We start from the raw sequence: 17,029 nt of genomic DNA on the forward strand, positions 1-17,029 counted from the left end.
AGAAAAAATATTTTTTTTGTAACTTGCTATATAAAAAACTAATTTACAAAAACTTACACCTTTATAAACCCAGCACAAAATTTAATAAAATAAGGTTTTTGATCAGTTTCACTGATCTTCCTCACTTACAGAATACAAAAAATTTAATGGAACAATAAAAGAACATAAATACAAATTTAAAAGAACAAGAATTTGAATTTAAGGGCATTATCTTAAAAATAATAAAAATATATGAAAAAATAAATAAATACAACAAGTATGTAGAAAATTAATAAAAATAGAAATAAATGAATAAATATCTGTTAATAAAGCAACAAAATAATTAAATTTTTTAAATGGAATGCCATGTGTTAGACAGGTTGTCCACATCCCTATGGTTGATGCACACTGATTGTTTTTTATGATCCTTATAAATTTATAACTTTTCTAGATATCCTGTAGTATGTATATTAGATTATTTGATTATCTGATGAATTTTGCTTGCTCCCAGTTTACTCGTATGTCTTGAAGTTGTAAGTAAGCTGTCAGTGTCGTGTTGTTGAGATTTTTTTCAATTGTGTACTTATCGTCGTCATCATAAATTATGTCCAGTGGCATCTGTGTAGAACAGTTTTCATTTGAAACGATCATTTATGGGGATGGAATAAAGCCCCAAGAACTGCAATTCAGACTCGGGGTTTTATTCCATCCTGATAAATGACCAACGTTTCAAATCAAAACTGGTTACACAGATGCCACTGGACATAATTTATGATGACGACGATAAGTACACAATTGAAAAAAATCTCAACAACACGACACTGACAGCTTACTTGCAACTTCAAGACATACGAGTAAACTGGGAGCAAGCAAAATTCATCAGATAATCAAATAATCTAATATACATACTACAGGATATCTAGAAAAGTTATAAATTTATAAGGATCATAAAAAACAATCAGTGTGCATCAACCATAGGGATGTGGACAACCTGTCTAACACATGGCATTCCATTTAAAAAATTTAATTATTTTGTTGCTTTATTAACAGATATTTATTCATTTATTTCTATTTTTATTAATTTTCTACATACTTGTTGTATTTATTTATTTTTTCATATATTTTTATTATTTTTAAGATAATGCCCTTAAATTCAAATTCTTGTTCTTTTAAATTTGTATTTATGTTCTTTTATTGTTCCATTAAATTTTTTGTATTCTGTAAGTGAGGAAGATCAATGAAACTGATCAAAAACATTCTTATTTTATTAAATTCTATTGATGGATTTATAAAAGTGTAAGTTTTTGTAAACTATTTCCCAGTTATTTTTGCAATTCATAAAAATAAATTAATGGTGTAAATTCAACTAATAAATTAATTTTATATTAAAATATTTTTTTGGTTTACTTTCTAGCTCTTTTTTAATACTACTTACAAAATTTATTGGAAAATAAGTTAATTTAATTAATATTTATTAAATTTAATTATATTAAATAACTTATTATAATTTATGAATTAAAATAAAATTTTTTTTAGATTCTGGTAAAAATTAAAAAAGTTGCTGGATATAATCAAGATTGTATTAATACTATATTGGAATTAGTAAATAAAGAATTAGAAGATGTTGGTTATAAACTTCTTTTTAGCATGTCTCAACCAGTAGTAGCTCCTGGCACCAAATCTCAAATTGGACAGTTTTTTATAAGACAGCTTGTTCGGGCTGAAAGAGTAAGCATAAAAATATTACTGTTTATTTAACATAACAAACTCAAAAATTACTATTTATTTTATTTAATATAACAATAACTATCTTGAAACACTTATTTGACATAATTAGATCAGAATGATTATTGGATTAAGACTGATTGCATTTTCTTTGGTTATGCATGTGATTTCCTGCAGATGGCATTAAAAATGCAATGTTCTTTTTTAGGGGAAAACTTTTGGAAAGATTTCTGAAAACGAAAGTAATAGAATCAAACAATTTTTTTTGTCAAATTCTGAATGATATGTTAATAGAATTAAACATGATTCTGACAAAAAAAAATTGTTTGATTCTATTACTTTCAAATTAACAAATTTGAAAATCAAAGTCCTGAACTGTGTGTTAATAGAAGAATTAAATAGGATTCTGATGCAAAAAAACTAGTTCTGTCAACTTTGCTTTTGAGAATTTTTGGAAAAGGATTTTCCCATTTTAAAAAAGAAAAAAGGCAGTTTTTTAACTTTGCTGCATGTCTAACATTTGTTGCAGACTGCAAGCTTTAAATTTTGAATTGTATAAGTTTTTATTTTGGATAGATAAGCTTTGAATAAACAATGGGTGTTGAAAAAAATTTGAGCTAATCAGAAAGTAGATAGAAATACAGTAAAACTCTGCTTAACTCTGCCTCGCTTAACGCCGATTCGATATAACATGGTCTGTTTGAAGCCTAAAAAACAGCTCAAAATTTACACTGATTCAAATTATTGCGGCATTTCATTGATTCGTATATAATACGATTCTTTACGAACATGAACCAATCAGAAAAAGGTGTACTTTCTTTAAATCTACGTTTGTTTGGTGCAATTTTGGAAAAAAAATATAACATCATGGATGCCATAGGCAATGTCGGCTTCGCTTGGCAAGAATTAACTGATAAATGCACGATGAAGTGTGGAAGAAGTTATGGCTGAAGGTATCCAAGAATTCTCAATGAGAAGAACCTATCGCTGTATTGTTAGGTTGAACAAAGCCAACCTAATCAATACAGTAAGACTTAAAGATGTAGACGAGCAGGATATTGAGGAGTTACTGAAGATTTCTGGTGAGAGTCTTACCAATGACGGCCTTCAAGAACCTGCAGAACAAGGAATTCACATAGAACTGGAAAATAGAGATTCTGAAAACGAAGAACCCAAAAAATTTCTCTACAGATTTCCTTAGTAAAAGTTTGGTAACAATAATCGAAATCATTGATCAAATTGTAGCAAATGACCCAAATTTTAAAAGGAGTGCAAAAGCAAAACGAGGTATTTTGGATGCGATCTTCTTCTACTGACATTTGCTTAAGGAAAGAAAAAAGTGACAAATGAAACTTCACAACTTTATTGCAAAAAAATAAGAATTTCAGAAAAGTCAGGACCTTCATCACAAAAAATGAACTTAACATTTCTGTGTGCATGTTTGTGTGTTGTATAAGATATATTATTTCACAAATTAATATAAAAATAACTTAAAATTAAAGTAAAATTTGTTTATTTTTGGTTGCATAATCCCCTATCCCTATTTACACTGTGTTAACATGACCTCGTTTAACACTGTTTTATTTAGCACTTTGTCGCCTAGGAATGCATCCCCTGCGTTAAGTGGGGTCTTACTGTATATAGTATTGGAAGTTGAGATAAGACTGTTTTAATGAACATGTGTGCATAGTGTGTGTTGGATTTCTGACAAAGTGAAATTGAAATATCTTGAAGACCATGACCAGACACCAGTATAAAATTTTATCTGGAAGTTTTAAGGCATTTGAAGGAAGCTGTGCACAGGAAGAGCACTGATGTTGTGCTATAACAATGTTTTGCTGCTGAGCTGCAGTTATTTGACAAAGAAAACAAGACAAGCATTGTGTTCTACCCACTTTTATTCTCCAGATATCACCCAAAGCAGAATGTTTCTTGTTTTCCAAGTTGAAGAAAACCTTGAAGGGACATCTCCTTTGAACCACAGGAGATAAAGGAAAATGCTATAGGAGATCTGTGCACTATCCCAGAAAACATGTTCCAATCATAGAATAAACATTGGGAATGATATATTGTCAGTAGTTGAGAGAGGGTAAGACCTAATAAACTTGTACATAAATAATAAAATTTTCATAGGAAAAGTTCAGTTTTTTTTTTTTTTTTTTTTGAACAGCCTTCATATTTATAACAAAAGATCTGTATTAACAACTTAAAATATACAGTAGAGACTCGTTAATCGGAACCCCGGTAATCAGAATCGTCGGTAATCGGAACAATTTTCAGTCGGACTGTGTCGTGCTGAATCGAACGTTTTTGATACTAAATTTACTTCTAAAGTATAATTTTCATGTTTTTATATTCTTCAATATATTTATTTTGTTTGTACAAAATGCAGAAATAATTTTTAACAATACGATAGCCTCGATTATTATTATAAAAATTTTTGTTAGGCTTAAAATCGACGAAAATTCAACACGAAGCGACACGCAACGGAGAAAAATTTGAACATCAGACAGGTTAATATATTTATTTGTACATAATCGGTAATCGGAACAAATCACTAATCTGAACAACCCCAGTCCCCAATTGATTCTGATTTTCGGTTCTCTACTGTATTCACAAATATTACATTATTGTTTACTATTAAAATCTGAATTCCAATAAATTCAAATAAAAAATATATTGTGCAAATAATTAACAAGAATATGTCTTTGAAAAAATTTTCTGTCAAAGCCATAATTATAGTTCTATGGAAGTGATTTCATTAAAAGAAATGTTCTTTTATGATAGTCTGTCACTGAAAAAATTGTAATCTTACAGTAAAAAAACATTATTGCACAGTAAATTTTGTAAAAATTTCTTCTGTATTTAGATGTAAAAAAGTTTTAATTATATACTGCAGATGATACAAAATATAAAAATTATATATGTAAAATTTATAAACCAGAAATTTCAAGATTGATGAGAAGAAAATCTCATCAATCTTGGAAAAAACATCTTAAGATGTTTATATATGACGCATGCAATGCCATAATGTTGTAAATGCCAAAAAACAAACTTTTCAGGAGAGAGAAAAAACACTTTTTCTAATGAACAAACTTTAATCAAATGCTATAAAAATTATTTTAACAATTTACACTCTGGAATAAAACATTGGGTTTAATTTCAAACACCTAAGTATGATGGTAAGGAAACAAAAAAAGTTTAAAAACAGGATTAGAGCCATAACGTTGTAAATGCCAAAATTGTGCAAGTGCATAAAGTTGTAAATGCCAAAAAGAATTGCAATCATAAAATTAATGTTTCTACAGCTGAAAAACAGTTTTGAATACCAAAAACTTACATTTAAATTATTAAACACAATTTACAAATTCAATATTAATTTTAACATTAAAAACTGGTAATAATCTAGTAGTGGCTGCTTCCTGACTTCAACAATGTTGGGCCCACAGTTTTGGTACTTGAACTGAGCTGTAATCTTTATCAATTGTAATATAATTATGATAAATAAAGGAAAATATAAACAATAAGGTATTAATTTAGTGTAATAAAAGTTAAAATGTATTTAAAAACTTCAAATTTGAAAGATTAATGGAAGTCTGAATATCATTTTGAAATATCAAATAATAAGGTGATACAGGTTAACTACTAATAAACTGGCATTTTATTAGCAATATTTGTTATCCAGTTCTGCATAAAAACCCTCAGATTATCCGGTTCTGCATAAAAAATTCACTGCGTTACAAATTGGAATAACAAAATGATGTAAATGTAAACCATAACATTTTACGTGCCAAAAGTCACGTTGCACTTTGGCGCTTAAAATGTTATGGCTTGCACATAAATTCATCTCCAAACTATAGCCACTTAGAGCACTACTATCGCCACAATATTTTTTTTGTAGGAAAAAACATTGCATTTAAAACTCATTTCTTCAATAAAATGTATTTTGATAAAAATGGCATTTATAACCTTATGGCATTGCACGCTTCATATATATATAAAGTCTCAAGGTGTTTTTTCCAATTAAAATAATCACTGCTGCTTTTTATTTTTGAATCTGAGTTGAAAGCATGTATGTTGCAATAATAAGTGTAAATGTGAAACTGCCTGGATATAAAGTTTCTATCCAGATGTGCTGTCTAAATTGTATATACCTGTAGTATTTTATAATTTTTACACTTGACAGCAAATTGCATACTCAACTTTTATCAACACTCAACTTTTATTCCAAAATGTTGCAGCATATTTGAGGCCTACAAGGAAAACCTACTTTTGCATTAGTACTACAGTTTTAAGAAATGATGTGTGGAAAAAGTCTCAAGTTACATTCTAAAATATTCTTGATAGAGTATCAAAATTATGTTTAGATGTTTTGAAAAATGTACTGAATATCAACAAACAAGATTTGTATCTTGTATATTGCTAGTACTGGGAAAGGCATCACATCATCATATCAATATCCCATGGGAAAGGAAGTCTAATTATATTTTTGAGAACTTGTTAACAATAGTCAGTCAATTCTACTGTTTACAGAAATATCAGAGAAATTATTTTAGATGTGTAGAAATTTATTCCTTGTTTTTCTTGTTTTAAATTTTTGTCTAGATTTTTTTCTACCAAATTTCTTTTTTATCTTGCGACATCATAAATGTAATGTTTATGGTACAGCAAACCAAAACTGTACATGCTACTTCACGTAAAACAGCTGTTTGTTAGCAATCATATTGTTCATTTTTTATATAATAGTATTTAATGTAGGCATTTTGTTGTGTTTTAGTTATATTTTAGGAAATTGTTAATGTTTTAGATTGTATTATAATTTTTCCTATTTAAAGTAATAGAAAATAGGGATGATTGTTTAGCCAAGAGATTATAGATTGGTTTATATTGAATTCATTATGTAAAATTGTTAACAATTTATTTGGTATAATAATCATATGCTTATGATAAAGTAATTAAATAATAAAATTTAAAAATTCAAATATAAAATTTCATAAAATTTTTATTAGCCTGTTCAAAAAATAATTGAATTCTGTCAAGATATGAAAAATAAAGGGCTAAATGAAATTGGATTATTGAAAGCTACTGACACTGCATTATATTTTCAAAAAATTGGTAAGTAACAAATTTTTTAATATATGTTTATAATTAAAATTTTAGAAATATAATAAAAAAATATTTGCACATTAGTAAAAGTACTAGTTAATAAGTTTGTTAAAAGTACTAGAAAATAAGTTTGTCTAGTATGACAGATGTTCAAAGTATTGAGATACTGTTAACCATTCTAAAGACACCTTGTAATGCAGTTTCAGATGTCTGCTTGCATACGCTGTAATTCCTGGGGCATAATTGGACATATATCTACCAAAGCATATACAATAGTTGTATACAAGCATTATAACAACAATTGCACCTATTTACATGTTTGCTTGCATTTCTTGTTCTTGGTGTACTATTGTCAATTAAACATAAAACATGTAAAAGTTATCAAAAATTACCCCATAATATGACTCTGTAATCCAAAGGGATGGGTTCACTATTATTATTTTATCAATATATCCTGTCTGTTACTTACACATAAATTTATAATAAATAAATGTATTTTAATTAATTTATTAGTTATAAATTTTTGTGATAATTTTAGTATTTATTTAAGTTACAGTTGTATTAAACATACTAATTCATATTGTTATAAAATAATAAAACGATGATTCAATTATTTTAATAAAATTGAGATGGACAAATAGCCTCAAATAAAAGGCTGATTTGACTCCACCCATAAAGACTCGTTTCTGAGGTGTTGACAAAGGACAAGATATGAGGATAATTTTTTAGTTTCTTCTAATTTGTGAAAATTTTTAATGTGTATTACTGTCCTGGCCATTACATATATATAAATTGATTAGATATAATGAAAAATTTACAGTCAAGCTGAAAACAATTTTCCAATTATTTAATCAGTTTAAATTAATTAAATTGTTAATTATTAATTAAAGTTAATCATATACAGTAAGACCCCACTTAACGCTGCCTCAATTAATGCTGATTTGATATAACGCAGTCTGCCCGAAGCTTAAAAACGCTCAAAATTTACACTGATTCAAATTAATGTGGCATTTCATTGATTTGTATATAGTAAGATTATTCCCAAACACAAACCAATCAGTGAAAGGTGGCAATTCATCACAGCCTTAAATCTACGTTTATTTGGTGCAATTTTGGAAAAAATATAACATCATGGATGCCATATGCAATATCGACTTTGCTTGGCAAGAATTAACTGATAAATGCACAAACAAAGTGTGGAAGAAGTTATGACTGAAGGTATCCAAGAATTCTCAACAAGAAGAGCCTATTGCTGTATTGTTAGGTTGACCAGATTGTCAACCTAATTGATACAGCAGGACTAGGAGATGTAGATGAGCAGGACATTGAGGAGTTACTGCAGGTTTCTGGACCAATTATGATCTTCATAACAAGGAATTGATATAGAATTGAAAATAAAGATTCTGAAAACGAAGTACCCAAAGAACTTGCTACAGATTTCCTTAGTAAAAGTTTGGTAATGATAACCGAAATCATTGATCAAATTGTAGCGGGTGATCCAGAATTTGAAAGGAGTGCAAAAGCAAAACGAGGCGATGGGATGGGATCTGCTACCGACATTTGTTTAGGAAAGAAAAAAAGCGATATGTTTGTGTTATTTAACATATATTATTATGCAAATTAATATAAAAATAACTTAAAATTATAGTAAAATTTGTTTATTTTTGGTTGCGTGTTCCTCTTTTCCAATTTCCTCTGTGTTAAACTGACTTCATTTAACACTGTTTTGCTTAGCGCTTTGTTGTCTAGGAACGCATCTCCTGCATTAAGCAGGGTCTTACTGTAATTTTTATAATATATATGATTAACTTTCTATGTTAAGAAATTCATATATTTTAAATTGACAAAGTTGAACATCTTACGTTTTGCTGTAAAAATAATATTTTTAATTAAAATTGAAATTATTATATTTTTATATTATTTTGAAACCAATTAATTAACATTTATCTTGTTTTTAAAATAAATTGTCTTTTATATAAAATATTTTTTTTTATAGATCATGCAATTGCATTATTGAAAGAGATGAAAAAAGAAGTAAGTTAAATTTAATTATTTAGAATAGCGTGTTATTTTCAGCAGTAACAAAAATATATAATTTAAATTTATGATTAAATTATTTTTAGGATTTGCCAATACGAAGTCATTATTTTTGGCCAATTCTGTTACATTATAAAAGAAAAAATGATGAAAATGGTGAGATTTTAGATGGTGTAGTTTAGTAAATGTAATTCATATAATGTAAATATAAAATTAAAAAAACATCAGACAACTTAATTATCAGTTACGATTAGAGTTAGTAATTAATTAGAATTAATGAAATCAGTTGCAAAGTTATAAGCTTTACATAAGGTGATTAAGTGATAAGATGAAGGCTATAAACTGCAGTCACAAATAAAATAAGATATCTTACTTGTTTTTATAAGCTGAATCAGTTCATAGCACATCTTGAAATACAAGACTGAATAACAACAAGTTTAAAGCCTTGAAAGTTAGAGAGGAATAGAATTCACAAAATGTATAAATCAGTTTATATAATTTGTGAATTCTACATTTATACATTGATTATATAAATGAATGTATTGAAAATATTGAAATGAATATTTTGCATTTTATAGTCTGACATCATAAGAAAGCAATTATATGATTTTATTTAAAATGTAACTTAATAATAATTTTTTTTTTTTTTTTTTTTTTTTGTGTAAGTGCTTTCTTGTTATATATATATATATATAAATGTTACAGTAAAAACCCGTTTTTAGTGAAAATGCGTTTTAACTAGTTGAAACTAGTTTTTACTGGATGTCATTGTTATAACCTGTTTTGTCTAGTTAAAATTAGAATTTACTGCTGTACATGTTTTGATTTTAGATAAAACTAGTTTTAACTTTTAACATTAGTTAAAACTAATTTTAGCTACATAAATATGTTTGGGAGAAATAAATAAAGTGATGATTGGGATTAAAACATTTGTATTGTTTAATACGATATTTATTGAAAATATTGGTCACACATCTGTGTTATTAACATTAATTAACCCTTTGTCCCTGAAGGCGCCGATCGATCGGTACCCTGGCTTTTTAAGCAAAACTTCGAGGGTACCGATCCATCGTTACTTTGGTAAATATCGATTTTTGTAAAATTTATTAACAACAGATATAATCTCGTTCAATATGAAGTGAATAAAGTATAATAATTTATTATATTAGTTGATAGCAGTATAAAATTTTGATTTCAAACAAATGTTTGATATAATGTGTGATAATTTCACAACGAATAAACATACATGCATAAGTGTTATATCGAATTGTACAAAACAATATTCTACGTCTTTCTGGCTCAGTGCCAGCAAACAACTATGTAACTAGACAATGTTAATTTTCACAAAATGTTACAAATTATCAAGTTTAAGTGTCAGTTCTGATATATACACCTATCCCTCGATTTACACAGAAGATAGGTTCCTGAGAAAAACGTGTAAATCGAATTTGTATCTTTTTGAATGTAAAACCGTGTAAATCGAGAAGTATGCAAGAAACGCATAATTTCGTTGTTTATTAATTATGAAATTTTTTCAATTTTTTAAAGGTACATAAATCAAACAAAAATATTGAAAGGCAAAGAAAAAAATATATATTCTTTTATTAATTAAATACAAAGTACAAAGGAACAAAAATAAAATCTGAAAGATTCATAAAAATGTAATGTAATTGTGTAATGTAATGTAATGTAAAAAATGTAATTAAAAATAATGTAATCGTTTGTTACTTATAAATATGAAAAATTAAAATTTTCTGGTTTAAAACTATGTGCAATGAATGCAACTCCATGCGTATGGGGGAGTACCCTATATCGGTTTATCGGTTACTGTTTGACGGATTGAAATAAAACTGTCACCTAGTATCCTAAATATCAACTATAACATATAATTAAGGTGGATTGGAATATAGATGTAGATTAGAGTCAAAAATTGTTCCTTTTGATCATAGCCAGTTTATTTTTTACATTTATTTTTTAAACCGTGTAAAAGCAAAAACGTGTAAAAGAAGTACCGTGTAAAACGAGGGATAGGTGTATTATTTTTTTTCTTATAAATTTTTCTAATAAAATGCATTGAAAAATATCGTATTTAAAACTAAAGATATTAATAAATGTAAGTGATTTTTTTCATATAGATATAAGGATAATTTGATTTTTGGTGAATTTTTAAAATAATATCGCCTGACTGACCTATATTGCCCTAGGAGGGATCGCAAAATAAACATAAACAAGATGTCAGGGGAAAAGGGTTAAAGCGATGTGAAATTCATCATACACTATAGGAACGTGTTAGCTGAATGACCTTGGTCGAAACAGTTTTTACTAAGCCATTTTGTTAAAACCCGTTTTGTCTAGTTAAAACTAGTTTTTAACTCAAATTCATTTTTGACTAGCAGTAAATTCTAGTTTTAACAATGACATCCAGTAAAAAGTAGTTTCAACTAGTTAAAATGTGTTTTCACTAAAAACGGGTTTTTACTGTAACATATATATCAAATATCTATAGTTTATCAAAATATTCTATTTATCTAAAAAATAAGTTTAAATTTTAGCATCAGTTATTCAGTTCTTAAGCATATAGATTGCTTTAATAGATTTTTAAGAATAAATACTTTGCTATGTTGGTGAATAACAGAAATAATTCATTTTAAACATAATCAAAATATTTTTTGATTATTCTACTATGAAACAAATTTCCAGTGGGTTTCCATTTATAACAGCACAAAATAAAATGACAATATATTTTACAATGCAGAAAATCTATTATATTTGAAGAAATGAAACTATAAGTGTTTTTGGAAAATGGCTAAGTAAATTTTTATATATATATATAAATTTAATTAAAAAGCAATATTATAATAATATCTGATTTTTAATGTTTGTTTTATTTGTTCAGTTATTAAATATAACAAATTTTATTTTTGATAGATGTTTTATACTAATTTATGTATTATATAAAGAAACTATAACTTTATTTTTGACTGAAATCTTGGGTACAAGATTTTCTTAATTATTTAAATCTGAATTTTTTTAAACAGTGTGCTATGATTTTCTGAGAAAAATGGTTTGATTATGAAAAGTTTTAAATTATAAGTTGTAATAAATTTTTTAAATTTTTGATGTAAAATTTGAATTGATATTCTAAAATAATATAAAGCAATGATAATTTTGTACATAAACAGTTTTTACTGGATTTCAATGTGATTAAAATAAATTTATATGCAACTTGTATAAAATATATTCAAAAGTAATAATAAATATATTGTGTATGTGTGTGAAATTATATATTCATATATTCTTAAGTTTTCTTTCTTTCAAAATTTTTGGATTTTTTTATTTAAGAAAAATTTCAATTAGAGTTCAATATTATGCTTAAAATAGTGTATTATTATGCTTAATAATACATTTAGTTTAGTTTAAAGAATATATTACCTATCAGTAAATAAAAATACTTATAATTTTTTTAATATGTTAGGTATATACAGAACTTTGAAAGTGATGGAAGATTTAGAATGTCCTCCAAATTATGAAACATATTTAGACTATGTATTTCCAGCAATAAATACATCAGATGAAAATTATGTCGTTGAAAAATTAAAGGTATGAAAGTATTAAAGAATCATTAAATCAAATTTATGCTTTGTACATTTTCTTATAATTATTGGTTTCTTATAATTTTTCAGGAAGTTTCTAGTCAGTCAGTTGGTACATTTGTGAATCCATTAATTAATTATTATTTAAATAAAACCGATATTGAAAAAGCAAAAAAATTAGGTAAAGTTTTCAATTACAATTATTTTTATATCATTAATTTATATCATTAATATACTTTTTATCTAAATTTACAAATTTAATTTTAAGAATAAATAATAGTAATAATTTTCTCATTCTCCTGTAAAGATTATTTATATCTTTCGCAGACACTATGCTAGGAAAGTAAAGCAAATTTAAGTCATTAAACCTTAAGGCAATGTTTAGTATCTTCAATGGTCAACCATAAGTGATTCTTATATGCAGTGATACTGTTCTTCAAGTGTGCTAAATTTATAACATATCTTTGATAAACCACACATTTTAAGTGCCCTCGTAATCAAAAATCAATTAAGATCAGGGAACAAAATAGCCAAGTGGGAGGAAATGTACAACTAATCACTCTGCTATTGGTGAAATGTTATTACAGAAACTACTGTATTTAGTGTTTAATAAATGGAAGTGCTCCACCTTGCATGAAATTAAGGCATTGTCACTTGCATTTCTTGTACGAGTGTTGCAATATCTTTATATCTCTAGGTGATTATAGAGTATATCACAGGCCCATTGGGACTAGCTTCTTCAAAGAAGGGTTCAAGGATAAATGTGGCTGTGACTCTATACCATACTGCAACTTTAGGCAAGTGCAGGAAAATCTGCTGGAAAACATAAAGGTTTTCTATGATCCAAGTGTAACAGTTATTGATGTTCACTGTTTCACTGAGGTGAAAATGTTGCTCTGCATGATCTTTCTGTGGTCACAACATATTCATTTCCATTTTGTAAGTAAGGTCAATACAAAGATCTGTTGGGTTTCTGTTAAGCTTAGTTCACACTGTGCATGATTCAGTGGCAAAAGCGAATAACACATCAGACATGATGTTGTTTCCTGTGAATTTTACCATTTCGCAAATTGCTTCAAAGTTCAGAACTGTCAAGCTTTTTTGCTAGCGAAAAAATTTTGCCATCAATTGTATTCCTGTTAAGTTGTCACAAGGTTCTTCTTGTTTTCAAGATGGCTACAGAATCTCTCTCACGCAATAAAGTAAATGTTGTAATTACAGATTTTAAATATTCCTCTCACCCAGCATCATTTTCTTTTTGATGTATCTTCCTTTCTCTATAAATAAACAAACATGGTTAACAACGGAAGCAGACGTTTTGTTTTTTGAGATGACATTTTCTCTTGCTTCCAAATGATTGGCTCCTTAAAATTTGCAATTGCTTTTTGCTTTTCTCATTAGATTTTGCTATTCGCTCAGTGTGGACTAAGCTTTAGTTGCAAACAACTTTTGGTTGTGGCCAGTCTTAGAAAGTTGGTGCATTGCTATTTGTATAAGTACTGTACTTTCTACATTGTGCCATGGGATACATCCAACTGCTATGACAGTGTACCTGCACTATGGAGACTGCAGTATTATTCATTGACCAACAATAGGTGTAGTTATATCTGCAATCACTTGTGAAGTGATAATTTGGATTGGATGTCTGAGTTCAACCCTCAACTGAGTTGAAGTCCTAAACATTCAGTTTCCCTGAATTTGAGTGATCATTCTTCCGAAAGTTTGTGGAATCAATGATCCTAGACATAAATTTTTACAACAGCAAAATTCTCAAATTGCATCACAGCATTATTGTTGTTTTCATAAAACAACTTCACTAGAACTGTGCTTTTTAACAAGGTGATAAGAATGACATTCAACAGTTGTAGCTTATTTCCATAAAATTTTTTTTTTGCGGAAATGTCTTTTGTATGTCCTGAAATGTTACTATGCCAAATTTGATTGTATTTGGACAGATAAATAGTGGTAAGCAGTTATGAATAGGGGTATTTAATTAAAATTGCCTGATATTTATAGTATCAAATTTGCATTATAATTCATTTGTGAAATTTTCTTCAAATTGTTCTATAATCTGACTTGTTAAAAGTATCATCACATAAAATTTAATATAACATATTCAAAATTTAGAAGGGACTATGCATGAAAAATACAATGCAGTAGACTCACTAATTTGGCCTTTCAGTTATCTATCATAAAACTCTTCAGTGTGATTGCCCATGTACTTCCATTTCCATGAAAATGTTAGTCATGTCACACATCCTGTTTACTTGGGTTTCATTTCTGTGTACTGTATTATATTTCAGTATGCTATCTTATTTGCCTGCCTGCTTCCAAAAAGAATAAGTGCCAAAGGGCAATAGATCATGTCATTCATCATCTTTAGGCAGGCTTTAGGCTATACACTCTTAATATTCTGGTATCTTCTGTCCAAGGAATGACCAGATTAGTGAGTGTCTGCTGTATTATGTAGATGATCTGTAAATGAACATGATTCAAGTTATATATTTTCTAGTGCATTTATCAATATTTTATTGCAATATCTTTTAAATCTCATGTCTTTATAAAAAATAATTATTATTAACAATTATATTCTTGATTGTAATAATTTTTGTATTAATTTAGTGGAGAAATATACTGTTAGATTAAGTGCTTCCCTTATTCGCTCTCTTCCAATTGCATTTAAAAATTTGGGAGATGCAAAATCAACTGTAGAGGTAATGAATGTTTCCTTTAAATTGTAATTTTAATAAATTTTAATATCATTTTACAGTATAATGATTTATTTTTAGATTTTGAAAACTCTTATTCATCATCCAGAATATAGTACAGATCAACCTATTAAGAGTGGTTAGTGTTTTTAAATTTTTTATTTTTAAATTGACTTTTATTTTTTATATTTGCTTAAATTAAAAACACTTATTCATAAGCAATATAAAATGTGTTAAATTGCCAGTATATATAATCTCAATTCTTGTTTTTTAAGAAAATGAGCTGTGCATTAAATTTTTTTAAAGATAGATCTATGATCCTGATGGTTTACATGCACAAACATATCATGCTTAACAATTCAGAATCATGCACAAAAACTTTGGTCATGCACACATGACTCCACAAATTTTGTCTATTTCTCTCTTTCTTTTAAGTGTGGAGTTACAAATTTTGTTTATTATAATACTACAGGCATTTGGAGCAATCATGCTGTTAATACATACATAATATAATTTGTGTGTTAAATTCCTTTTATGTTGCAATGTGGATTATATTGGTTTCATTACAGTTAAATATTTTTAAGTATATTTACGAATTAGTATATGTTAATAAAGTAAAGAATTATTTTAAATTATTCCTGTTGATTGGCTCTGCATAAAATTGATATTTAGGATGAAACATTTATAGATTGTAAAAATTTAAAGACAAAACAATTGCAGCTGATAGGCTAGAACTACATACAGATAGAGTATATGGTAGCTTATGGTATAAATTTATATATAAGGCACCAATATATTCATTGAAACACTAATCATACTACTGTTTAATGTATGATATACACGTTATATAGATCATACAAAAAGGAATGTGAACACTAGAATCTATATAGGAGACAAAAGACTTACACAACCAAAAATCCAGCTCATGAAACACAATGTTGGAGAAAAACAAACATTTTCAATTGCTTTTAGCAATTGAAAATGTTTGTTTTTCTCCAACATTGTTCTTTAACTTGAGCATCCTCAAGTTAAAGAACTTATTCAGGAACATATATCAGAATAGAATATATGATGGAATATAATAATTTAAAATATAAAGCAAATATCTAATTGGTCATCAAATGTCACTTGTTTGTATCAAGATATAATTATCTACATGTAAAAGTAATATTAATTATCCAATAATTTCCTCCAAACTGGGGATAACATATTATTGTCCTGTAGTTGATAGCAGTTTGTTTCTATTGGCCTTGTAAATTTCCAGCATTTTCACTTAAGTAAAGGAGGCTCCTATGTCTGGTGAATGAGATGTGCATGCATTTGTGGCTAAAGCCATAGTAGTTTGTCTTTTATTAATTCATAATAACTACAACATGTACAGCCAGGAATTATGACCTGAGCCTGAGATAATATATCTCATGCCAATTGGAACAACATTTATTCTTATCTTAGCACAAACCTTGTGAACTACAACATCAGTGATCCTGCCAAAGCCAGACAACAACTAATCCAGAATATAGATATTATACAGATTGCTTGTGACAAGTATATCCCCAAAACTCCAATGAGAAGGTGGTCAGTCCCCTGATGGACTTCACAGTCACTGATCTTCTCAAGGTAAACAACTGACTGAGACGCAATTACCAGAAATGCAGACACAAGCCAGCATGACAGACCTCAGAAATAACTATTTAACACACCAAAAACTGTACAAGGAGGAAATCAAAGATGACCTCTTGGAGAAGCTACTGCAGCAAGGTGTCAATGAGCCCTTTGGGATTCATAACAAAACTGTACTGATAAATTAAGCACTAAAATTTTTGTTTTTATTATGTATTTGTAGATTAAATAGTTTTAACCTTAAGGATATACTTTAGTGGG

At 27.7% G+C, this 17,029-nt stretch overlaps 1 protein-coding gene across 1 annotated transcript in view; it reads left to right on the forward strand.

Moving 5' to 3' along the window:
- The window catches only part of bsf (bicoid stability factor), a 98,732-nt gene that overhangs the window by 39,115 nt on the left and 42,588 nt on the right, over positions 1-17,029 (forward strand). Inside the window, exons 9-16 of the mRNA XM_067276931.1 lie at positions 1,516-1,707; positions 6,714-6,819; positions 8,807-8,844; positions 8,934-9,003; positions 12,323-12,447; positions 12,531-12,621; positions 15,063-15,154; positions 15,230-15,287. Coding sequence (XP_067133032.1) covers positions 1,516-1,707; positions 6,714-6,819; positions 8,807-8,844; positions 8,934-9,003; positions 12,323-12,447; positions 12,531-12,621; positions 15,063-15,154; positions 15,230-15,287 — 772 coding nt within the window. The remainder of the gene's footprint in view (positions 1-1,515; positions 1,708-6,713; positions 6,820-8,806; positions 8,845-8,933; positions 9,004-12,322; positions 12,448-12,530; positions 12,622-15,062; positions 15,155-15,229; positions 15,288-17,029) is intronic.

Source organism: Centruroides vittatus, unplaced genomic scaffold (assembly GCF_030686945.1).
Source record: "Centruroides vittatus isolate TY-2023 unplaced genomic scaffold, ASM3068694v2 contig_717, whole genome shotgun sequence".
Taxonomy (NCBI): domain Eukaryota; kingdom Metazoa; phylum Arthropoda; class Arachnida; order Scorpiones; family Buthidae; genus Centruroides; species Centruroides vittatus.